Source organism: Papio anubis, chromosome 9, assembly GCF_008728515.1.
Source record: "Papio anubis isolate 15944 chromosome 9, Panubis1.0, whole genome shotgun sequence".
NCBI lineage: Eukaryota > Metazoa > Chordata > Mammalia > Primates > Cercopithecidae > Papio > Papio anubis.
In genome coordinates, this window is record NC_044984.1 from 3,588,005 (window position 1) to 3,614,444 (window position 26,440).

Below are 26,440 nucleotides of genomic sequence, written 5' to 3' on the forward strand. Positions count from 1 at the left end.
GTCCCATCCTCCCTGTTGTGTGATCTTTGTCTTACCACTCTCAGGAGCTTGGGTGCGGTTGGAGAGGAAGGTTGCCTGGATCAGGGCTTTGCTGGGAGCATGCAGCGGAGGGAGGGGGAGCCAGAAGCTGACAATAGTGATGGACCGTGGGATCTAAGCTGGGCCAGGAAGGAAGCGGGGAAGGGCAGTGGTGGTTGTGACAAAGGCTGAGGCAATGGGCGGGCAACATCTGTAGTGGCCACAAGTGGAGCTGCGATCCTGAGGCCCAAGTAGGGGAATGCTGCTCAGACCCCTTGACTTCTGGCTTGGTGTCCAGCCTCTCTTGGCTCACCAAGCAGAGCTGGGTCTATTCTGCGCCCTCCTCAGAGAAGTGCTTGACCCGGCTCCCTATCTGCTTACTAAAGATGGATAAAGAAAACTGGTCGATTCTTTCTCTGTGAGGGTGACACAGCCTGGCATCCTTCTCCCCAGCCTGTGAAATAGGGCAAATGGTTTTCCCCATTAACAGGTGTGGAAACTGAGGCTAGGAGAGGTGGCTGAGTGAGCCTGGGCTTTGTTCCGGTGCCCTTTGCTAAGGTGTGTTTGTGTGGATGCAGAAGCACCAGGAGTGCTGCTGAGCCTGAAAGTCTGTTGGGAGGGGAGGCTGTGTGCGGGCACAGCAGGATCAGATGTCCTCTCAGTGGTCCTGAGTCTCATCCCTGAACCCTGAGGGGCTTTCAAACAACACCTCGACCATTCCCCTCCCTCTGCACAGGTTTCATCTGCGCCATAATTCCTGACCTCTGACCCAGCCTCTGACTCTTCATCTCCTTCTCAGTGCCAGCCCACCCCAGTAAGTGTCTGGGGCTCTGGAAACACAGCCTCCCTGGTGTCCCTCCTCCCCAGGCTTGCAGGGGCTACTGCCCTGCAGCCATTCATAGCAGAGTGTGGGGCGGGCCGGCAGGGGAGGTGGCTAACTCCAGCTGAGGCATCTCCTACCTGCTTGCCGGGAAAGGAACCACACAGCCCCCTCATCATCCTGCTTTGCTTCACACCATAGGGCTCTCCCTTTCCTCCCCTTCCTTCTCCTCCCCTTCTCCTCCCTTTTCCCTTCTTCATTTTAACCTTTGAAATACTCAACGTACAGAAAAAGCGCACATACAGCTGGGTTTTTTATGGAATCCTTTGAGAGTAAGTGGTTGATGTGATGCTCCGTCATCCCTGAATACATTAATGTGCATTTCAAACCATCGAGGACATTTTCTACCAGCCACATGCAACCATCAACGTCAGGAAAGTAACACGTCATCATTACCTAATGCCCAGATCCTTTTCATGTTTTGTCAATTGTCTAAGCAACATCATTTGTAGCACGAGGATTTCGTTCAGAATGACACGTTGCGTTTAGTTGTTGTGACTGGTTCCCTTCAAGCTGGCCGACTCAGACTTTCCTTGACTTTCATGGTCTTGACACACTGGAAGATCTACAGGCCAGTGTTTTTAGGATGTTCCCCAGTTTGAGACTGTGGGATGCTTCCTCACGATTGAATTCAGGTTCTGCATCTTGGGTAGAAATATCACAGACAGGATGCTGTGTTCTCATTGCATGCAATTTCGGCCTGTCTCGTTACAGATAGCATCACTTAGACCACTTGGGGAAGGCAGTGTCTGCTGGGAAAGCTGCTCTTTTCCCTTTGTAATTAGTAAGATTTTCTGGGGGAGGTACTTTGACACCGTGTAAATATTTCATTCCTCATCAAACTAACATCTATCTATCTATATACCTATCATCTATCTATCTATCTATCTATCTATCTATCTATCTATCTATCTATCTATCCGTCCATCCATCTGTCCATCAGTGTCCATCCATTTGTCTGTTGGTCTGTCTGCCTGCCTACCTACCTTACCTATCTATCTATCTGTCTATCTATCTATCTACCTACCTACCTACTTAACTACCTAACTAATCCATCTCTCTCTCTCTCTATCTTGTCTATCTAATCTATCTATCTATCTATCTACCTATCTATCTATCTATCTATCTATCTATCTATCTATCTATCTATCTATGTATCTGTCCATCTGTCCATCAGTCCATCCATCTGTCTGTTGGTCTGTCTGCCTGCCTACCTACCTTATCTATCTATCTGTCTATCTATCTATCTATCTGTCTGTCTATCTATCTATCTATCTATCTATCTATCTATCTATCTATCTACTTACCTACCTAACTAATCCATCTCTCTCTATCTTGTCTATCTAATCTATCTATCTATCTATCTATCTATCTATCTATCTATCTATCCTATCTATCTGATCTATCTAATCTAGCTATCTTTCTGTCCATCCATCCATCCATCCAATCAGCCAGCTAGCGTTCATCTATCTACTGATCTGTCCATTCATTTCACTATAGATTCCTATTTTATTTAATAGATTACAGCTGTTATCACTACTGGCTCCGATACTCAAATTGTCCCTGATTTCGTCTCTGATGCCCTTCCAGCTGGCTTCTGTGTCCCTTTGAAATGCCTCTTTCCCTTTTCCCAAGCCTCCTTACTTTCCAGCACAAGACATTCCAGGCTTGTCTTGTGTCTCCACGCCTCTGTTCTAGAATCAGTCATTTCTGCCTGATTCCAATTAGTGGACCACAGCATTTAGAAACTAAGGTGGGGGCTAGATGCTCACTGATTTTAGAATGTTGATGCTCCCAGGCTGTTTCACTGGGGAAAGCTGGGGAGTGTGTGTCTCTGTGTGAGTGGACACATTTACACAATCTTTATTACTGTATCTATTTTTTTTTCCTTTTTTTAGAGACAGAGTCTCGCTCTGTCACCCAGCCTGGAGTGCAGTGGCGCGATCTCGGCTCACTGCAAGCTCCGCCTCCTGGGCTTACGCCATTCTCCTGCCTCAGCCTCCCGAGTAGCTGGGACTACAGGCGCCCGCCACCACACCCGGCTAATTTTTTCATATTTTTAGTAGAGATGGGGTTTCACTGTGTTAGCCAGGATGGTCTCGATTACTCTATCTATTTATACGTATTGTCAATCAAGTAGGAACTCACATGATTAACTCACTCCAGTGTTAACCAGTACCATGGAGTTTCCTCTCATTTCCTCCCTTTCCACATTTCTAACTCCTTTCTCTAGCAGAAAAACCAGACTCTCATTATTGGTAATATGTTGGCTTACTCCTCATTTATAATATGTTTACATACACCTGAATGTAACCAATCTCCCATTGTCACCACCTCCTGCCCCAGGCAGATGTCTGTCACCCCGTGCTAGGATCTGACACCCTTGCTGGGCAGCGTCCCACCTGGGCACCCTCCTCTGCTTGGGGAGCCGGACTGCCATGGTCCATGCTGACCCGTTGTGGCATCCACACCCCCACCATTTCCTGGGTTTGCTCAGCCCCACCTCATGGCTTTAGCATAGAATCGTTCATCCTCTGGGTTTTGATGGCTCAGACTTGATTCTATGCTATCGAGGCAAAGGCTTGAAGAGGGCAAACCATTGTCCCCAAGGGAATAGCTGCCCTCGTGCCCATTCCTCCCTTAACACACCTGTTCCAGAGAGGAGGGAACTCCAGGTCCAGGGGCCTCCATAGAGCCAAGTGGTCTTTACTTCTTCCTCCCAGGGTTTGCAACAGGTGGGTGGAGCCACCGAGGCCACCCAGAGCCCTGGCTGCTGCACCCGCTCGCAGCAGCGGGTGTGTACTCAGAGGAGGACAGCTTGGCTGCACGGATGCTTCCATGGAAATGCTTTTGAAATGCTGCAACAGCCAGCCATGTGGGTCTCAGGAGCGTAGGTGTAGAGACATAAATAACAACACGGGGCATAGAATACCTGCTTCCCAGAAGCAATCAGCCTCTCTCCCTCTCCACCTCCGTACGGCTCCCGTGATGAAGTTATTCACATGTAGACACACACCCACAGGAAGCCACCTGCAGCAGGCACGCAGCCTTCACATGGCTTCTTCCACACGTGTGGCCCACACGCACGCTTCAGTGACTCCTCTTTGACTTCAGCACTAACGACTATTATTTCCTCTCCATCTGATGAGGAAACCAGTGGGCTGCCGAGATGCCGAAAAAGGTAGATCCATTGCGAAGGTTGACATAGGAGCTCAGAGGTTGATTGAAAATTCAAGGAAAAAAGCGTGCCCTCCTCCTTGTCCTTCTCCTACTTTTGCATGACCTAAAGCATCAGTGTCCTAGCTAGAAGAGACTTTAAGGTAGCCTGACACGAGGCAGTGGCAAGGGACAGCTGGGCCTCCGCAACTTAATGGTAGAGAGGACTTTGTCAAATCACTTCCCCTTTCTGAGCCTCTTTTTGCCCCCTTTAGAGGAGATAGACCAGTGCACAGCTTGTAGGGTTATGAGGGGCTTAGGGATTGTGGAGGTCAAGTGCCTGATATAGGGCCTCACATACAGTAGGTGCTCAAATGTCAGCTACAGGTCATTTCAGGTGTAATGCCCTACACCTTGATGATTCTTGGCCGCACACTCCCAGCCTTATATAGGTGACAATAAGTTCGGTGCTCTGACAGTAATCCTCTGTGCTTTGCAGCCACCCACTCCTGGGATGATTCTCCTGGTGGGATTTCCACAACTGCTACACATCCCCAGTTCCTTCCCCTTTTGCTCAGGAGGGCTGTGGTTGGAGCATTCTCCTCTGGCCATGTTTTAGCATCTCTTTCACCAGCAGAGGGTTGTGCTAAGAAATAAACACAGCCAGTCCATGGGAGGGGCCCAGATGCTGCACTTGTGGCAATGCAGCTCCAGTTTCTGCCTGCCAGCAGTTGTGGAAAACACCATGTCACACTATTCCTAGCTGGAGATCAACTACAATCTGTTGTCTATCCACATGCTGCTGCCAAGTGATACCTCCTAACCTATATCTGGTTGGTGGATGTTTTGAATCAATCCACACTGAGAGTCACATGTTTTTATTCGTATTCAACACCATGTTGTTAGAGTTGGTCTTCTATCACAAATGACTAAGACGCCCTACAGATGATCACTCTCCTGGGAGTCGTTGCTGTTGGCTTTGTGATGGGTGTCCTGTGGTGAGGGTGGAAGCTCCTGTAGGCTGCTCTACACTAGGCTCTTAACCAGCTCTTTGGAAGAGGGCCATGCAGCCAACTCATGAATCCACACAGTACTTTGTCGTCTTCTCTCCTAGGATGCCATGGCGGTGGGGCCTTGTCAACGTCCTTGGTGAAGTCCCACGTGACATCCTGCAAGCGCGGGCTCTGGAGTCAAACTTTCTGACTCACACCCAGCTCTGCCGGAAGTAGACTGTGCTCTTGGATGACTTAGTTTATGTGCCTTAGTTTCCTCATCTATGAGATGGGAATAGTGGTTCATACCTCCCAGGGCCACTGTAGGGATTGCCTAGTTGCTGTTTGTAAAACTGTGGCACTCTGGAGCCAGCCCCTGACGGGATCCTGAGAGCTGATTGTGAAAGTTTCAGTAAATCTGCAGAATGGATGCAGTCGTTGGCCACGGTGGAAGTATTTATACCACAGAAATCAGCAAAGGCGACAAACCAGGCTTCTGCCTCCTGGGGAGCCAGTTGTTAAGTATCACCAGCACACCACTGTATAAAGCACAACAGCATCCGGTAGGCACTGAGTAACAGATAAACGTTAGCGGTTGTTACGATTATTCCGTTTATTACCTTGACTATGTCAAAAAAAGAAATGAGACCAATCATACATAATTATTTTTAATGAGCCTGTACTAGTGACTGCTGGCAACTGCTACTTCCTTCCCTAACTGCTCAAGAAACAACCCATTACTAATCTTCAAAGTGAGTTTCATGTATTCATCCCTTTGAGTATTATTGAGCCACGTACTGGTTCCTGTGTTTGTGGCGTGACTAGCACAGACAAAATCTTTGCTCTCATAAAGCTTACAGTCTCAGGGAGAAGACAGACGTGAAGGCAAGCGAACAAACAAAATCACGACATAATCACAAATTGTGAAAGTGCTTAGAAAAAAACAGCATGGAGTAATTGAGAAAATGGGGATGTGCTTTTTCCAGTTGGGTGGTCGCAGGGGCATGCTACTGTCACGTGCTGCCTGCCAAGAGTTGAGTGCATGCACTCATCTCTTCTCAACTCTGCCTTGAATGGCATCATTGGTGGCGTTAGCTTAAAATCGGCTGTAGTGCAAGTATTTACACCACGGACATGGGCAGGTGCTACAAACCAGAGCTGTTTTGTTTTCCCTTCTGGAGACCTAAAGGTGAAGACAGGGCCATGCTGAGAGCAGTGGGAAGAGTGTTTTACCCACCTGTACACATTCCCTCAGGTGGGAGATACTTTCTGTCCCATGGAAGCTTCTCCTGCAGGGAGAGAGTGATACCTGAGCCCTGGGGAAGCTTTGGTTGCCCTTTACATTCCCGTGGACGTCACCCACTTCACCCAGTACCAGTGCATTCTTGATAACCCCTGCTTCCCTTCGGCCAAGCCCACATGATCATCTGCCTGTGGCCACGGTGTCGGGTATCTGCCAGGCTGGACCACAGGTGTTGTTCTAAGTGGTGGGCGATGATTTGGGGTGGGAGGAGTCCTGGTATTGTTCTGATTAACTGAGTACTCCAGCCACTGCCTAAGAGAGGAGAGAAACCAGGCAGGGTCACTGGCTAGGGAATGGCTCTGGCAAAGCTAGCATGGCTTTAGAGCTCCAGCCAAGCACACTGAGCCCTGAGACCTCAAGGGAGCCAGAGCAGGCTAGAACATGAAGCCAGGCAGATGACACAGTGGGCACAAGGCAGATCCTCGAGTCCCATGTTCGTGGGTGAATGGGGGATTTGGGCAGGGAGAGGAGTACTATATTGTGGAAGCGACCACATTGAGGCTCCATGACACCCAAGGCTCCCTTACGCCACTCCGGCAACAGGGTCAGTTTGCTGTGGGACATAGTCCCAGTCCCACCAGACATTGAGGGTAGAGATACGGACATCCTTTTTCCCATCACCACGGGCTCCAGAATGGGCAGGTTCTGACCTCATGAGAGAGACTTATCCATGCACCTGGGTGCCGGAGAAGGAGAGGGCAGTGGGGCAAGGCAGGGGCTGACATCAAGGGAGATGGATGGGATCTGGCCCCACCCTGGCTGCTCTCCATGGCTGGATCTCCCCTCAGCCTACCAACAAACCTGACCAGCTGCAGGAGAAGGGTAGGTCAGTCCTTTGCCTTCTCTGACTTCTTTTCACTCAACATCCCAAGGAGTTGCTCCGTGTCCATAAGAATCCCAGGTGGTAGGGAGGTCAGATGGTCACCCATTCGCTGGGTGAGGAAAGGAACCACGGGGAGGCACAAACATGCGCAACAGGCCTAGGTTCCACCTGACTTCTCTAAACTCCAGTTCTCTCCTTAGGCTCAAAGAATAACGAAACCAAACACACAAGTTCCTAGGAGGATTACTGAAGTAACACACGGAACATCACTCTGCAAGCTGCTATTCAAATGCTAGTAATTTTTTACTGTCACAATTAGGACTAGTTTGAATATCTTTTGTCTCTTAACCCGATGCCCTTTTTTTTTTTTAAATTGCTCATTCATCCATCCGTTCATTCAGTAATGACTTTGACTGTTTGTGAGGAGTCAAGTGCTCCACTATATCCTGGAAATAGGAAGCTAAAATAGACAACGAAGAGAAGGAGTGCATACGCTGGAGGTGAGCCGGGCCCTCCGCAGGTGCAAGGCAGCCAGCGTGGGTGTCACCAAAATAGGTGTGTGAGCCAGGACCAAGGGAGTGGGGAGGGCGAGCAAGGGGCTTTGCTGCAGTGGGGCTGGCGGGGGTTTCAGGGGGCTTCACAGGCTCATAATGTGTTCCCTGTTCCCACGCATATGACCCTCTTTCCTCCTCTTCTGTGGGACAGGATCTCTGTGAGGACCCTAAAAATGATCACTCACTGCAGATCCTACGGGCACCAGCTGACCCTGATGGACGCGCTGGAGGCTCAAATGAGGTTGAGCTGGCCTGATTTGTTTAAAAACAAAAATGACCATTAATGAGAATAACTAGATTTCTGTAAGAACCACTCACACCACAAAGAAAAAAAAAAATTCCACTCAAAACCATTTTTTAAAATCCTGGATGTCTAATTTACAAACTTGAAGCTCCAGGGGAAATTTTCCCAATTTGGAGTCGATTGCTCCCCGTTGTGCATTTAGTTATGATTAATCATTCTAAAATTTGCCAGCCAGGATCCTGTCACAGTTCGTTGAACGAACTTTCCATCATCTTTATGGAATAAAAACATGGATCCGGACAGTGACAGCAATGCAACCTTGAGCTGAGGCAGTTTGAGTGACGTGGGGTCCAGATTGGGCATGGAGCTCTGCAGCCTATGGCTGCTCAGAATCTTAATATCAATAGCTTAGACTCCCTTGAACTTCCTTTGCATGGAGGAGAAGGGAAGACTGCTGCTGTGTGTGCCCACACAGTTCCTTGAGCCAGCCTAATGCCCTATGTTGGCCAATAGCCCCTAGTGAGCTGGCATAAGCCCCAACATGAGAGGTAGCATTTTGTAGGTTTGGAAATTGCATCTGGAAGTTTAAGTGGTTGCTGGTGGTGACTACAGACTACAGGAGGAATATCCATGGTGATTCAGCTGGACAGTTGTATTTGGCTGCACAGAAACAATGTGACCTCTTAAAAATAAAAATAAAAGGACCCAGGAAGTGTTGAAAATGACAGTCACACTGGAACTCGCGGGCACCATCTTTTTATTGATGCCAGCTGTCTCCACCACTGAATCTTGCAGAATGCCTGACACAGAGCAAGTGTTCAGTACATATTTGAAGAACCACAGCTTTCTGACACTGCAAAGAATTTCAGATTCAACCTCCCTTCTTTTTTATTTTCCTAACGAGGAAAATAAAAGAGAGGAGATAGTTGATCGAGATTAGCTGTCAGCGGGAACAAGAGCATAAGTTGCTGCCTTTTAGGATTCCAGGATAAAGTTGTGCAGGTTGAGCACAAAAGCACCGGCGAAAGGGAATAATTGGAGTCTGAAAGCCAGTCCAGCACTGGATTGAAGGGAGATGTCTCCTTTTCCTTTGACAAAGGGCTCATCTCCTCACCAAGGCAACTGTGGGGCCATGTCCACACTGAGAAATGTTTGCACTTGAATAGATGTAGAAGGGTGATGCTAAGAGAACAGAAGTCCAGACTGTTGAGCATTTTATAGGGTTAACTGATTCTTCCTTTTTGCAAGCAGAGATTGTGATTTTTGCTATTCTGTGACCACTGTATCTATCTATCATCCATCTGTCTTCTATATCATCTATGTATATCATCTGTCCATCTATCAATAATCTCTTGTAATCCATATTGATGAGGATACAGCAACTAATGGATAAGAGGGCTAACACAGAGAACATGAGCAGCAGTAACTGTCTTTGGGGGACACCCGAGGAATATTTCACACGTACCTGTTGTTAGACTAGATAATGGATTACTGCCTGTCTGTTTCCTGCAGCTTCTAATGGAGTCCTGTCCTAAAAACCTGTCAAGGGTGGAGCCTTGTTCTAAATACTCAGGGTGGAGGTCATGAGGCCCCAGAGGCGGGAGAAAACATCTTCCAGGGCTGCAGGGAGGTCATGATATAAATGCAGGAGGAGGACCTGACCCACAGCCACGCAGACACAGGCAGACATTAGGGAGGAACCTTCAAGAAATGTACAAAGAAAAAAAAAATAAGGGAGACCTGACCCATAGCCACACAGACACAGGCAGACATTAGGGAGGAACCTTCAAGAAATGTACAAAGAAAAAAAAATAAGGGAGGCCATTAAAGACAATTTTTAAGTTTACAAAACTAAGACAAGCCAGGCTTTGCGTGCAAATGATTCGGCAGGTGAGTCATGCATATATTTGTCAGTTCTCTTTCAAAATAGGAAGTAAATTAGGCACAATGTTTGCATGTTTAAAAATCCTTTACCCCTTCCTGAGTCCAAGTGATCTCGTTGTTCAGTTCCCACCTATGAGTGAGAACATGCGGTGTTTGGTTTTCTGTTCTTGTGATAGTTTGCTAAGAATGATGGTTTCCAGCTGCATCCATGTCCCTACAAAGGACGCAAACTCATCAGGAAGGGGAACATCACACACCGGGGCCTATCATGGGGAGGGGGGAGGGGGGAGGGATTGCATTGGGAGTTATACCTGATGTAAATGACGAGTTGATGGGTGCAGCAGACTAACATGGCACAAGTATACATATGTAACAAACCTGCATGTTATGCACATGTACCCTACAACTTAAAGTATAATAATAATAAATAAATTAAAAAAAAAAAATCCTTTACCCCACTCTGAATTTTCTTAGTGCAACCTGGGCCCTGCTCTCAGGTGACCTCCTGCTCTGGGGTCTCTGAGGCCCAGAGAAACTTCGACACCTACCCCTCCCAGTCCCTCCAGACCTTTTGGAGAATAGCTCTTCCTGCTCCTACTTTTTAATGGTAGGGGCTGATGAGTAGTAACCAATCGGGAGGGCCACACAAGCCTGAGCCTCACTGTAGAGTGATCAGGGTCAATGCACGTGTACAAAGTACCTTACTCCTGGTAGAACAGGCTGTATCTGATTAAAGCTTGATTAAATACCACATAGTGGAGAGTAAACTGTCATCAGAAGCTGCTAATGGACACTCCATCACCTGCATTATTCACTGTGAAGACACTAAGTTAAGCCAGCAAACGGTGTGTCCTTTGCCATCCAGGAGCCTGCAGTCCAAATTAATTTTCATGAAACTCAGATTCTAAGCAGATGTGGTTCTTTTGATTTCTACTCCATTGTTCATTTTTCCCAGCAAAGCTCGGGCATGGCGTGAGGTTTTTTTTCAGAGGATATTGCAGAATGAGAGTTTCAGAGCATGAATATATGTAACCTGTCAAAGGAAAAGTTCAGGAAGAACAAGCCGACCAGTACATCGGCCCGCCAATTTCACCGTGGTCTCGAAGCTAGCTTGCTCAGATCTTTACAGCAACAAATATAAAAAGGGACCTCAAAATTTTGTATATGTTTATGTCAGTTGATCAAAACCTCAACTAAAAGTGTCTCCTCCCACAGAGGAACCTGAAGCTCTTGGAGATAATTCATAAGCAGAAGCCACGGGACAGGGGCTTTGACCCTGACCCTATCTGCTTCCCTCTCCATCTGTGGATCAACAAGCAGGAATATGTCAGATGATCTCCACCTTCTGTTGAGCTTCAGCTGTGGGCCTGGCACTCCACATGTGTTATTTCATTTAATCAATACAATCACTCTCTAATAGATATTGCTTTTCCTGGTTCTTCACTTGGGAATTGGAGTTTAGTTAGGTCAAGTAACTTGTCTAAAGTCATACAGCTAATGGTGAGAAGGTCTGGCTCTTAAACCTAGGTTTCCCTGACTGCAGAGCCCATGCTCTCATCAAATATCAATTGTCTCCCTCACAAACACTAGAAGGGCACCCATTTGGTACTGAGCCTGGCTGTGAACAGATGCAAAAGCAATAGAGGAGGCATCTATGCTTTCTTTGGGTTTGAATGGTCACGGTAACCTAACATAGGGTGGGGGCCTTGAGAAGAGTTTTAGAGTCATGTCTTATCGGATCTGGGCTCTGTTTCCACTACTGCTACTCAACCTCTCTAAGCCTCAGTTTCCTTAATTGTAAACAAAAGTAACAGTTGACCCTGAACACCACAGGGGTTAGGGGTGCCAATCCCCTACACAGTTGAAAATCCAAGTGTAACTTTTTACTCCCACAAAACTAAGCTACTATCAGCCTAGTGCTGACCAGCAGTCTTGCTGATAACATAGTCAGTTAACACATATTGGCTGGGTGTGGTGGCTCATCCCTGTAATCCCAGCACTTTGGGAGGCCAAGGCAGGTGGATCACCTGAGGTCAGGAGTTTGAGACCACCCTGGCCAACATGATGAAACCCCATCTCTACTAAAAATACAAAATTAGCCGGGCATGGTGGCACATGCCTATAATCCCAGCTACTTGGGAGGCTGAGGCAGGAGAATCGCTTGAACCTGGGAGGCGGAGGTTGTGGTGAGTCAAGATCTTGCCATTGTACTCCAGCCTGGGAAACAAGAGTGAAACTCCGTCTCAAAAAAAAAAAAAAAATTAACATATATTTCGTATATGTACTATAGACTGTATTCTTATCATAAAGTAAGCCAGAGAAAAGAAAATTGTTAGGAAAATCCTAAGGAAGAGGAAATATATTTACTACTCATTGAGTGGAGGTGGATCAGCATGAAGGTCTCTGTCCTCATTGCCTTCACATGGAATAGGCTGAGGAAGAGGGAGAGGAAGGGCTGGCCTTGCTGTCTCAGGAGTGACAGAGGTGACCAAGGTGGAAGAGGTGGAAGGGGAGGTAGGCACACTTGGTGTAAATTTAAAAAAAAAAAAAAAATCTGTGTATGAGTGAACCTGTGCAGTTCAAACCCGAGTTGTTAAGGGTCAACTGTAATGTGCTTACCTCACAGGGCTGTTGGAAGGATGATGTAATACTGTGCATGTAACAGGCTTAGCGCTATGCCAGGCACATAGTAATGGCTCGATTTATTTTACAGGGAAAACATGCAGGTAGTTTTCAATTATGTTGGCATAAACTAGCTTGGTGAAGGGTGAGCTATGTCACATCCTAAAAGTAGAATCGGAATAGGGCTGAAATCTGGAGATCTGGCCCTGACGTGAGGTGCCTGTGGTTCCTGGGTGGGGTCCTTGCAAAGCATGGCCCTGGGGTTCTTATTTTCCAGTCATCACCATATTTAAGGGTAAAGTGGAAGAGGTGGAGCTGCCTGTGGAGAAGGTGGACATCATCATCAGTGAGTGGATGGGCTACTGTCTGTTCTATGAGTCCATGCTCAACACGGTGATCTTTGCCAGGGACAAGTGGCTGGTAAGTGTCCTGCATGCTGTCCCTGCATTGGTCGGCTGGCTGTCCTGCTGCTCTACCCAAGGCCTGCAGCCTAGGGGGCATATGAGGACTTCAGAGAAGACTAAGGCTAGGAGGTCACTGCCCCAGGCCCCTCTCTTTAGAGCAGATCTGTATCAGGGACTAGAATGGTCGTCTTGGGTCCAGCATGTGTAACCATCAGAGTGGACTTCTGTGGGTCTCACCTCGGCCTCTTTTGCAATAATAGACATTCATTCTCCCAAGTTAAAGGTCCGTTTTGGTCAAGAAGTACTTAGGACTTGCATGGCTGCCAGAACCAGGTGTGCTAGTCATCTGGGCTTCTCAAGGCCAAAGTCATAACATCTCTCACTGCTCCTCACTGGGTTTACCTTCACCCCACCTCACTTGTCCCATTGACTCCACTTAGGTCCCTTAAATTCTCCTTGCTCCAAAATAAAAATTGAGCATTGCTGTCCCAGCCCTCGCCCCAGACAAGGTGGCAGTCCACTGCATGAGAGATGCTGGCAAGGGGGTGCTTGTCTGGTGACTCTATGTGCGGTTCAAAATGTGATGTCTTTGTCAGGTGAATAGATTACGAGACCCATTTCCCCACAATTCATCAACAGAAACCTGGAGGGCTTATGTTTCCAGACCGGGCAGCTTTGTACGTGGTAGCGATTGAAGACAGACAGTACAAGGACTTCAAAATCCACTGTAAGTCCCCTCTTGCTTCTCCTGTGGACTTCCACCGCACAGTTGGGGTGGGACGCACTCCAGTGGGCCCAAGATGAGCAGGCAGTGGCATGAACACCATTGCTGTCCCTGAGGAGGAGCTTATCTGGGACCGTTTCTGGAGCCTGCTCTCCAAATGTTTCTATCTAGTCCCAAGGGTGCGAGGTTTACCGAGAGAAAATAAGCCATATGGCTGGGATGAGAGAGATGTCCTGGGGTGAAAGCATGAATGCAATGTGAGTTAAAAATTGGACTGAGGGCCGGGCGCGGCGGCTCACGCCTGTAATCCCAGCACTTTGGGAGGCCGAGACGGGCGGATCACGAGGTCAGGAGATCGAGACCATCCTGGCTAACACGGTGAAACCCCGTCTCTACTAAAAAATACAAAAAACTAGCCGGGCGTGGTGGCGGCGCCTGTAGTCCCAGCTACTCGGGAGGCTGAGGCAGGAGAATGGCGTAAACCCGGGAGGCGGAGCTTGCAGTGAGCTGAGATCCGGCCACTGCACTCCAGCCTGGGCGACAGAGCGAGACTCCGTCTCAACTAAAAAAAAAAAAAAAAAAAAAAATTGGACTGAGGCAGCAGAAGCTGAGTTTTTGCAGAGATCAGCAGGGCAAGTGGCTTGAAACCTGGGAAGATTCCGTTAGCCCAGAAGTCCACTGCAGAGGTCAGGAGTGGCAGGTCTCTTGCCAGGCCAATTGTTTCGAATCCTGCCTTGATTCCACTCCAACTTATCAAAATAATACTGATTCTCCTTCATATTCAAATACATATCATGTGAGGTTCTTTTGAGGAATAGGTAGCAGAGGGGGTGGGAAAGAGTGGAGATTTTGCTTTGAACAATCAGACAAAAGGCGAGTGTGCATGTGCATGTGTGCACAAGGCAGGGGCTCATATCTAAATGTGTATTCTTAATGCCTTATCAGCTAGGAGCCTGTGGTTCTCCGAGAACAATAAAGCCAAAAAACCTGGTCTGAAAAGGGCTGTTTTCCTATTTCTCGTAAAGGGTAACACTTCTCTGTGACACAGGCCTGATCCTTAATGAGATTAAACCAAACATGTTTTTGTAAAGTTGGACATGGCTGTGTCTCCTCAACCAGAACCAAATACAACAAAGGAGAAAAGCGCCCCTCAAACAGGCAAACCCCCAAAACTCCAAATTAAAGCAAGAGGCAGCAGCTCCAACCTGTCCATCAGACTGGGCACATCTGGGGTTCCTGCCCCAACAGGGCGGTCCATTCCTATTTGGCAGATTACTGTGGAGGCGCTCACAGATAGAACAGAAGAATAAATGCCTCCAAGAGGCTAAGACTCCATCCACAGTTCAACAAATTGAGGCTCCGCAGATTTAAACAATTGCCATCTAATCGTTGTTAGTGGCACTGATGAAAACTCAGCTGGACTCTGCTATGGTTGTATGTATTTGTCTGGGTTCATCCCTTTCTGGAAATACAAAATCAAAGTGCGAAGTTCAGAGCCAGGTTCAGAAGAAGACAAAAGTGGGACGGCTGTTTGAAGCTCTGTGCCCTGGAAACCCTCTCTGGTTGCTGTCTGCCTCCAGCCAATCTGGTGTGATTTCTACTATTTGACCTCCTGGGGGAAGGAGGCAAAATACCAAATGAGGACAGTGAGAGGTAGGGGGGCCCAGGTTAAATGCTTTGCACACCGCCAGCCCTGAGTTTAAATCTTGGCTTTGCCATTTCCTAACTGGGTAACCTTGAGCAAATTATCTAATATCTTTGAGCCTCAGTTAAGGGATAATCTTCTCAATCCCACAGACTTGTCATGAGGATTAAGTGAGATGACGTATATTAAAGGACATGACAGTTCTTGGTCCTATAATGGGACTAGATGGGATCTAGTCTCTGACTGTAGCTAAGCCCCTTTCTGCCACGGGCTCTGGCAAGTGAGCCTGACTGCCAAGCCCCTGGTGGCTCAGAATCTAGGACAGATGTACTCTCATGGAAGATTGCAGACACAACTCAACAGTGAGTGTTGATCAAATGCATGTATAAATAGGACATATTTTGCCCTGGAGCTGCATTTTGGAGTTCTTGCTGTGCAATTGTACTGAACAGTGTTTTGAGGAGGAAAAGTTCTAGGTACATTCTTCATTCTCACGTTCACTTAAATATTTATTGAGCTCCAACCTGAGGCACACCTCTTTAACAAACTTTCTCATGATTTCCACAACAAAGATACCTGTGTCGGGAACCTCTGCAGGTTTGCACATTGCAATGAGCCAGCCTGGGGCCGGGAGGGGCTCCTAAGGCACTGGCCCCAGACTGGAGATCATGTGATTTATTTCTTTGATTCTCATTGCGGTGTTCATACCTTCTGGAAAAGGAAAAAAATCTGAAAGTTAGCACCATCTTTTCTTGTGCCTATTCTAGAGTCTCTGAAAAATACCAACCTCCTCCCCACCCCAAAAGAACACTAAGAAACAGACACTTAAAATGTATTTAAAATACTGTTTTCTATTTACATGTTTAAAAACAATCTTTTTTTTTTTTTTTTTTTTTTTAAAGGAAGCAAACCCACTTACAAATTCATTTCAAATACATGGAGATTTTGGTTACTATGAGTTCTAAATCAGAAGTAAAGCACAAAGGTTGCTGGTTGCTAAGGCAACAATTGTAAGCAATTTTCTATTGGCTCAAGAACCAGCTAAGAAGGAAACATTTTGAAATGAGGCAGGAGAGTGAGACACATTCAGCCCCTTTCAGAAAGTAAATTGTTAGAGGGAGAGCTTTCTTTCCTTTCCTCTCCTTTCCTTTTCTTTTATTTCCTTCCTTCCCGCCTCCCTTCCCTCTCCTCCTTTCTTCTTCTTTCTCAACCACACACAGCAACATGGAAGTGTAAGAATGAGCACAATGCAGAACCCGCCCTCCATTTGCTCACCAATGAATAGAGACCACATGGAGAGAGAGATGCATGTCTGGTGTATACTAGGCTCACAATACATAATATTGTTGAAAGAAGGGAGGGAGGGAGGGAGGGAGGGAGGGAGGGAGGAAGGAAGGAAGGAAGGAAGGAAGGAAGGAAGGAAGGAAGGAAGGGAGGGAGGGAGAGAGGGAGCGAGGGAGGGAGGAAGGAAGGAAGGAAGGAAGGGAGGGAGGGAGGAAGGAAGGAAGGAAGGATGGAAGGAAGGAAGGAAGGAAGGAAGGATGGAAGGAAGGAAGGAAGGGAGGGAGGGAGGGAGGGAAGGAGGAAGGAGAACCAGCAGAGGGATGTGCAAGGTGTAGTATTTAACTCTTAGAGAGGAGCAATCATTTTACGAACATTTTCTACTATAAAGGAGATACACAGAATTTCAAAAATGGAAGGCAACTTGGTGGATATTCTATTCAATTTCATGCACAATACATGAATTGCACCCAGTGCATGAATCTACACCCCGTAGAGAATGAGAGAGATGGGCACCAGTTTCTTGGCTGATGAGAAGACTGGAAGAAAGACCTCACACAGAGGTGGCAGTGCTTACAGCTTGATGGTTGAAGGGCAGCCCTCTTGGATGGCTCAGCCACTGTCTGTGGGCTTCACTTCCACTCATGACATCCAGAGTTTCCTCTGGCTCCAGCCCATTTTATGCAAGGATTCCACTTTGTTCCTGAGAGCCTAAAATGTGTCGATCTATTGTAAACACTTTCCCTTCTGCCCAGAGAAGAATCTGTAAGTAGCATCTGGTGGCACTTGTTCTATTTTCCCCTGACCTCATTGTGAGGCAGTCCCATTAGCCTCATCAGAGAAACTCAGATGGTTGGGGCTGGGGTGGTGAGGGAGGATGCAGCTACAGTTCTCTCCAATCAGAAATCACATTTCTCCCCTGGTACTTAATTTTTTTTCCTCAGGCTGTTTTTCAGATTTCTCTCTTTATTGATTTTCTGCAGTTTGATTCTGATGTGTCTAGGTGTGTTTTTCTTTTTATTTATCCTGCTTGGGGTTACATGGAATTCTTCCATCTGTGGATTGATTGTTTCATTAGTTTAGAAAAATTTCAGCCGGTATTTCTACAATTTTTTTTTTCTGCCTGTTTCTCCTTCTCTGTTTCTTCAGGAACTCCCATTATATGAAATATTGTTTGATATTATCCCATGAAGCTTGGATCCTCTATTTTTTTCACTCTTTTTTTTCTCTTTGTGTTTAAGTTTGGATCATTTTTATTGCCCTGTTTTCAACTTCATTGGTTATTTCCTGATATATTCATTCTGCTAATAAGTTCATTTTAAAAAGTCTTCTTTTCTTACATTGTTATTTTGATTTCTAGCATCTCCATTGGCTTTTTGAAAAAGTTTCCATCTCATTAATGAAATTCTCCAGTCATTTACACACACTGTCCACCTTTTCCACTAGCTTCTTTAACATACTTAGTATAGATACTTTAAAATCTTGTTGGATAATTCTAACATCTGAGCATCTCTAAATTTGTTCTGTGACTTTTTTCTTATGATAATAGGTCATATTTTTCCCTTTTTCCTGTGTCTTATAATTTTTCATTAATGCTGGACATTGTGAGTCAAAGGACCAGCAGAGACAGGTGAAGCACATCTATGCCCAGAAGAGAGCATTGCCTCTGCCAGGCTATTAGAATGAGGGTGTGAGTCAATCCAGTCTGTAGTAATAGCAGATTTGGGCTTTGTTGTTGCTTTAATTATACACATTATGCCATAGTATAGTCCTTTTCAGGAGTCCGTTTTCATCCACTAACAAAAGCTTCACAGGTCTCTCTGATAGAATTTTTTAAATTTCTAGATAATCATTATATTTCTTGATGACCAATGGCTCTTACCCCACATACACTTACTTGGCATATGGTATACAATTGCAACAAATAATTAATGTGATTGATTTGTATCCTACTCCATCTCTGCTCCACTTCTGGTAAAAAGGGCTACTGGGAAATCAATGGCTAGCAGAAAGGAGGAAAAAAATCTAATGCCTTGGGTGATCTGTGTTCTGAATGATTGAAGGTGGGGCAGTCCAGCTGAGGAGATGAGACCCAAATTAACCCATATAAAGGTAACTAAGACACCAGGCATTGCAACACAGTGCAGGCATTAAATGTCTGGGAATGACTCTCAATTCAGAAAGCATTATCTGTGGGCCTATTCCGTGCCAAATGCTGTACTATGGGTGTTGAGGATACAGGAGAGGTTGTATGGTCAGGAGCGTTTAGAGAAGGTCTCACAAAGGCTATGAGACATTAAGATCACCATTTTGGGACTTGAAGACGCTAAAGATCATGTACCTCACAGGTTTCCAAACTGGCTGGAATTGTCTGTGTAGATTTGTAAAACTCCAGCTCCCTGGCTCTCAAATCTGGAAATTCTGATTTAGTAGGTCTGGCGTGGGCCCTGGAGTCTGCATTTTAAAAACTGCTCCAGGTGATTCTAGAACACAGAAGCACCGAACCCAAGTCCTTATTTTATAAGTAAGCCCAGAAAAAGGATTGATTTGCACATGGCCACACAGCTTGCATGGCAGCAAAGCCAGAGCTCAAACCACATAATGATAACCACTGTTATGTGTCAAGTGCTTTCTGTGTGCCAGGCACTGTCTTATGCACTTTACATATATTATCACATTTAATCCTCATAACAGTCTTATGGGATCACCATCATTATCATCATTTCCATTTTAAAGAATCCTTAGAAACCAAGGCTTAGAAAGGTTACATTTGTGCCTAAGATCACACAGCAAAGAAGTGGCAGAGCTCAGATTTGAACTCCAAAGCCTAGGCATTTAACCATTACACACATTGACTCTCAGGCTTCTGCTTAGCACTAGCAGTGAACTCAAACTCCAGGCAGAGTCCAGGGAGGAAAGAGCAGGTGCATAGCTGCAAGTCTCTTGAGAAAGACACAGAAGGCAATGTGTTTCAGTGTGTGTGTGGATACACATACACACTCTGTGTGTGGATAGCTATACACATACACAGAGGGTGGACAGCTATTTCCACATTCTAGAGGGAAGTCTTCTCTGAAACCTGCCCTGTTGCCAACTAAGCAGCCTCCTCCCCACAAAGTAGGTTTTAATTGGGAGTTTGGCACCAGCCTCGGGTGATTTAATGGGATTCGATGGGCATCTTTTCCTCAAACCGGAATTTCACAAGCACTCATCCTCTGGGATTACTTTCTCTACCTTCTTTTCCCAAGAAAGAAGCTCTTTGTGTGCCGTATAAAAGAATCAGAGTCAAAGGAGCAAGCTGTCACTGACCATCCACACCTCCTGTCGCACGCACCCACTCTCCTAAACACACACAGGAACATACATTCCCTAAGGTCCTGTTTGTTTGATGAATGTTTTAAAATACAATTTAATCCTGTAAGATTTTAGGGAAAAGCATTTCTACTTCAAGGTATTTTGAAACCCGTTGAGAAAACAGATGAATGAGATTCAGGTGCCCAGAAGCTAAAGAGTCTGCTAGGGCATCCTCTCTGCACTATAGGGGGAGAAATCTTGCATTCCTGGTTGCTGTCACGGATGGGCCATGGCAGGTGAAGGATTTAGGGGACATGCTGGGCTTGAGCCCTTGCCCCTCTGTTTCCCTGATGTGTGATCATGGGCCAGATATTATATGTGAGCCAGATGCCAACTTCTCCCAGCCACAGTTTTCTTATCTGTAGCATAGCAATAGCCTCATGTGGTTGCCGGGTAGATTAAATGAAAAACCTAGCCTGGACTGAATGATCAATCAATGATTGCAATTATTGGCCAGCCATGGTGACTCATGCCTGTAATCCCAGCACTTTGAGAGGCCGAGGCGGGCAGATCACCTGAGGTCAGGAGTTCAAGACCAGCCTGGCCAACGTGGCGAAACCTGGTCTCTACTAAAAATATAAAAATTAGCCGGGCGTGGTGGTGGGTGCCAGTAATCCCAGCTACTTGGGAGGCTGAGGCAGGAGAATCGCTTGAACCCGGGAGGTGGAGGTTGCAGTGAGCCCAGATTAGGCCACTGCACTCCAGCCTGGGTGATGGAGCCAGACTAGTCTCAAAATAAATAAATAAATAAAAGAGCAATTATTACCGTATTAAGGGTGATCCTGGGTCATCAGACTTGAATTAATTTCTCACCAACTCCTAAATCTTTCTCCCTCCCCAACAAAGTATCTTATGAGTAGCCCGAAGAGGACAAGGAGCACGGCTGAGAGGGTTTGTGTTCCACTTGGGGTAGTTTCTCATGGGGTGGATCTTGGCATATGAGGAAGGCAGAGATGCTCCTGGACCCACCCAGGTGAGAAAACTGAGGTTCAGAGAGGTTAGGTCGTTTGTACAAAGGCTGACCAGTAAGTGGTGGTGCTGGAATTTCAACTGTAGTTGATTTCACTGTAAGAGCCCATGATTCTCTGTGCTGCCTTAAAGGTTCAGTGGACAGGGACAGGAAAAGGGAGAGAGATGGGCCTTCTAGGTCTTCTAGGTGTGGAGAACAGCTGGAGCCAGCATAGGAATAAGAACGTAGAAGACAGATAAGGGAGTTCATAGGAGACGCTGCAGGCTTGGGGAGGGGACAGGAAAAGGAAGAGTCAGCTAGCCTGGGTTCTAGTCTTTGCCCTGCCGCACTCTAGCTGTAGGAGCTTGGAGCAGTTTCCCAGCCTCTCTGAGCTCTAGTTTACCTAACAACAAAGTGGGACTTACGTTTTCCCATGGTCGAAATGGGAAATGGGGGTGAGCATTTGGCACATTGCAAAGTGCCCCCCGCTGAGCAGTTCTGCCTCAATTTTGATGCAAGGGAACTCGAGCTGCCACTCAGCCCTCAGGCACGCTGTGCTCTAGGACTCAGGGGGGTTGGGTGAGCTTCTGGGGGTCCTGCGCCTGCCTTCACGTCTTGCTCTGCTCCCACAGGGTGGGAGAATGTCTATGGCTTTGACATGACCTGCATTCGGGACGTGGCCATGAAGGAGCCTCTAGTGGACATCGTGGATCCAAAGCAAGTGGTGACCAATGCCTGTTTAATAAAGGTCTGGACACTCATCCGGGGTGGACCTGGGTGTGCTGGGAGCCCCGCTGTGCCACCCTGGAGTCCAGGCAATGCCGGCTCCTGCACAGCCCCCACCTGGTGAGGCAAGGCCGCCTTGGCCAGAGCTTGCGGTGCTCCAGAAGCACAAGTCAAAAGCTGGCAGTCCGCCTGGACACAGCCACTGAGAGAGTGGCTCCATGGTGGCACGGATGAGGGAGGGCCCCAGCACAGGGGCCCCGGTGGCGTGCAGGAGGGTGGGGGTGCAGGGAGGGAAGGGGCATGGAGGAGAGGACACCTGGAAGAGAAGAGCATGCTCAGGTTTGGGGCAGTTGGCCCATTCAGAGGCAGACGTCTCTCTTAGGAAAGAAATCCAGGACCTCAATATGCTGTGTAGTCATCATCATGCTCCCGCCTCCAAGCACACCTCTGCCCTGGTGGCCTGCCAGATAGAGCTTCCAGCTGCCCCTTCCTGAGCGTCCCTGTTTGCACAAGCTCTAAACCAAGTGTGTCCAACCTGCGTCCTCTGGGCCACATGTGGTCCAGGATGGCTTTGAATGCAACCCAACACAAATTCGTAGACTTAAAACATTATGAGACTTTTTTGTGGGATTTTTTTTTAGCTCATTAGCTATCGTTAGTGTTAGTGTATTTTATGTGTGGCCCAAGACAGTTCTTCCAGTGTGACCCAGGGTAGCCAAAAGACTAGACATCCCTGCTCTAAACACCTTTTCCCAAGGCTTCCTTCAGTGCAGATGAAGAAGAGCTAGTCAGCATCTTTGCCACACCAATCCCTAGTACATGCTTTTTATTAAAAAATCAAACATGTCCAGTTAGATAGAGTAAAGGTGAAAGGTGCCCTCTGCCCCTCCAGCCCCATCCTCCTCCAGAGGTAACCACTGCTCACGGGCTGGGTTGCCTCTGCCAGTCCTTTTTGTATGCATTTGCATTATATATGCTAATATATTATGTTGAACAATATAAAACTATTGATATTTGACAGTTTTTTTAAAATAAAGAGAGACATCAATTTCATATAATTCAAGCCAAAAAAAATTTTTTTGAGACAGAATCTCATTCTGTCACCCAGACCGGAGTGCAGTGGCACAATCACAGCTCGCTGCAGTCTCGACTAACTGAACAGTTTCATGTAGCTCAAGCTATTTTTTTTTTTTTTTTTTTTTTGAGACAGGGTCTCTCCCTGTCACCCAGGTTGAAGTGCAGTGGTGTGATAATGGCTCACTGCAGCCTCACTGAGGCTCAGGTGATCTTCCTGTCTTAGCCTCCTGAGTAGCTGAAGCTATAGCTACGTGCCACCAGGCATGGTTTTTTGTTTTGCTTTGTTTTTGTTTTTTGTTTTGTTTTGTTTTTGTAGTGATGGGGTTTGGCCATGTTGCCCAGGCTGGTCTCAAACTCCTGAGCTTAAGCGATCCACCCATCTCAGCTTCCCAAGTGCTGGGATGACAGGCATGTGCCACCACGCCCAGCCCAGGTTAGTTTTTAAATTTAAAAATCAGCCCACCTGAGTCTCATTTGCTAACATGCTGGCCTACTATGCTCCTGCATGCATCATTCTTTTGCTGAAAGTGTCAGGGCAGGGTACTGAGCTGGAATATTTAGAGTAGGATAAAGGAATTGGAGTTCAGGGCCTCTAAGGATGTGGGGAGGTTTCTGAAAGACTGGTACAACTGCTGCTTTGCCCACATGGAAACTGTCCTTTGTCCTGGACACAAGCCTTGCTAGGAAGAACTGCACCCATTGGGATGGAGTGTCACTGTGGCCTTCAGTAAGGACCTCACAGGGCAAATAAACCTAGAATGAACCTCATCAGACCCCATCAGATGCCCCCTCTCTTTAGTAACATCCTGCCTGAGAGGTTTGGCTTTGAGTCTAAGCCTCAGACTCTCCATTCACAGGGTTCTCACTATTTCATTCAGCCTTTTTTCTGGGTCCAGGCAGGATTAATTGTGAGCAAATGTGTCCTTTTGTTTCTCCATACCAGTCCCTCTGTCCCTGAAGCCTCTTCCTCTTTGTCATCCTAAACAAGAGCAAGGGAAGTATGCCCCCAACAAGAAGTTCACCCATAGTGCAAGGCACTTCTGTAAATGTAGAATAGATAGAAGTCTACTGGAGCAACTGAATTTGCCGAAATGACATGTGGCAGTGACATTTACCAGTAGGCATCTGCATGTAATGGCTTCAGCTTGGGGATAAAATTCCTTCAATGTTCTTGGACCCAGGTTGCTCTCTGCCCCGACCCAGCCCCCACTGGCAGTGCTGGCCACTGCATTTCTGTTTGCATTGCCGGACACGTCAGCCACCATCCTGGCTCTCCACTCCCCAGGCAAGAACTAGCAGGGCCTTTCACTTGGTTAGACCTGAGTGTATCCAGGCACAAAGCAGCCAAGGAGTGGCTGGAGGGGTGCGTGTTCTGTACACTCCTTATGAAAATTCCCGGGGCTCTGGTTCTGTCTCAGGACTCGCGATCTGTGATGATTTCCTGTCCCACGCTGGTCCCTTTCTTCCTCCGTGTTCCTGAGAAGGAGAACGATTGTCTGTGTTTGCTTCTGCCTCCAGGAGAGCCCTTCCACCAGCTCTCTCCTGCTAATGTGCTAAGCTACGTCTTGCCGAGTCTGTTGGGAAAACACTTGCCCTTCTTCACACACTTAATTGCTATTTTCATCGCTATTAACATTGCAGAGTGTGACACTTTATTATAATTAAGACTCTATTTTGACCAGACTTCTGCTCCGAGACATCCATTTGTAACATTATTTAGTGGTGGGGATCGCAGCGGCCAGGGGTACTTCTGAGTAATTTATGCTGGCAGAGCCCTCTGTTTCAAGCGGGTCACCTGAGGCCAAGTCAGTGGGTCTCCCTGGGTCTCAGAGCTGCTGTTTCTGCTGCAGAAAAGAGGAAGCCTCCTAGTTGAGGGGCCAGGCTCTGGGGAGTCAGGGTAACTGGAGCTGATATGTAGACTTTGGTTGGGGGTTGGGAGACCTAAGCCCAGAGGACCTTTTTGTCTTTGAAGCCTAGCTACAGCTGATCCCCTCCTCACAGATGGCCTGGACCCCCGCTCCAAAAGACCACCTGCCTTTATTGTTGCCATTATAATGTGCGGCTTCAATACTTTTGGTCCTAAAGGCTTTTGTTCCATCAGAGGCCTCTATTAAGATGCAAATGTCTCAGAGATCTATTGAACGCTGTCAGCTATAAGAGTTGATAGCTGACATTTGGTTGATGGACATCTGACAGCAAGATCCTTTAGAGGTGGAATTCCTGCCAGATGGGGTGAGGGGTGTGTGTGTGTGTGTGTGTGTGTGCACGCACACACGTGATAGAAGGAGAAAGTAACACGTGATAGAAGGAGAAAGTAACCACGTGTAGATTGTAAGCCATAAGGAGTCATTGAAGGTTATAGATCCAGAGAGTGACACCGTCTTGATGAACCTTAGTTATGAAAGAGGGGCCTGAGCAAAGAAGGAAGTCTTCAAGCAGGGAGACCTGTTCTGAGAAGATGATTGATGAGTCAACACATATTGCTGTGTATCAGGTGTTGCTGTGCACTGAGGATACAAGCCAATGAGGTGTAGCTTCTGCCACTGAAGGGCTCCAGTGCACCGGCCAGGGCAAGCGTGAAGGTGGTGAGGCTGCTGAGATGAGATCGGAAGGCTGTGCTACACTGGTGACCAAGGGAACCAAGAAAGAAAGATACCAGGGATCTTGGAAAGGGCCTGGAGCCTGGCTGATTGGCCCTGAGAAGGTGATGGAAAAGTCAGTAAGGGTAAGACACTGTGATGCCATTAATAACAATACAGGAAACCAAGGCTTGTCCTAAGAGTTTTTGAACTGGAGGAAAACCTGTGGACACCATGTGGCCATGTGGCTGGGAAGGATAATGAGCATTATGAAGGCTGACAGATACTCAGTATAAAAGTTTCCTAGATTTGAGCAATGGCCCACACTAACAGATGACATGTAATGAAGGACCCCTACCCTTGAGGGCTGTGGTGGAGGAAGGGGCTTGGCAGACCTAAATGCAGGCTGAGCCAGCAGTGTGCTCTTTGGGAATACAGGCTGCTATAAGTATGTGCCAATGGAGGGAAATGGAGGACCTGGTGTGGTCAGTGTAAATCTCAGTTTTGCAAGTAGCAGGACCCACCTGGAGGAGAAAGGCCCGGGTGATGAGGGGTCAGACATCATGACTTATGAGGAATGAATAAAAAGCCAGAGAAAGCTCGTATTGGAGAAGAAAAGGTTTAAGGGAACTGTGTGAGTTGGAACGGATATTTGGCTTCTTCTGTGGGTGGAAGTTACAGAGGGATGAGTGTGAACTTTCTTCATTAGTTTTGAAGAAGGATCTAATGACTAGACATGCCAGGACATGGACTGATCTGCCTGGCAGATAGTGAATTCTCCATCCCTAAAGGTGTTCAGCAAGCACTAGATGGGTGTTCAGCAAGCACTAGATAGGTGTTCAGCAAGCACTAGACGGGTGTTCAGCAAGCACTAGATAGGTGTTCAGCAAGCACTAGAAGGGTGTTCAGCAAGCACTAGATGGGTGTTCAGCAAGCACTAGACGGGTGTCCAGCAAGCACTAGACGGGTGTTCAGCAAGCACTAGATGGGTGTTCAGCAATCACTAGATGGGTGTTCAGCAAGCACTAGACGGGTGTTCAGCAAGCACTAGATAGGTGTTCAGCAAGCACTAGAAGGGTGTTCAGCAAGCACTAGACGGGTGTTCAGCAAGCACTAGAAGGGTGTTCAGCAAGCACTAGAAGGGTGTTCAGCAAGCACTAGATGAGTGTTCAGCAAGCTCTAGATGGGTGCTCAGCAAGCTCTAGATGGCCACTAGAGAGGAGGT

General features: G+C 47.1%; 1 protein-coding gene across 1 annotated transcript in view; it reads left to right on the top strand.

Moving 5' to 3' along the window:
* Window positions 1-26,440, top strand: part of PRMT8 (protein arginine methyltransferase 8) — a 98,488-nt gene that overhangs the window by 59,671 nt on the left and 12,377 nt on the right. Inside the window, exons 5-7 of the mRNA XM_003905816.5 lie at window positions 12,754-12,896; window positions 13,520-13,607; window positions 21,466-21,581. Of these exons, the coding sequence (XP_003905865.1) occupies window positions 12,754-12,896; window positions 13,520-13,607; window positions 21,466-21,581 (347 nt within the window). The remainder of the gene's footprint in view (window positions 1-12,753; window positions 12,897-13,519; window positions 13,608-21,465; window positions 21,582-26,440) is intronic.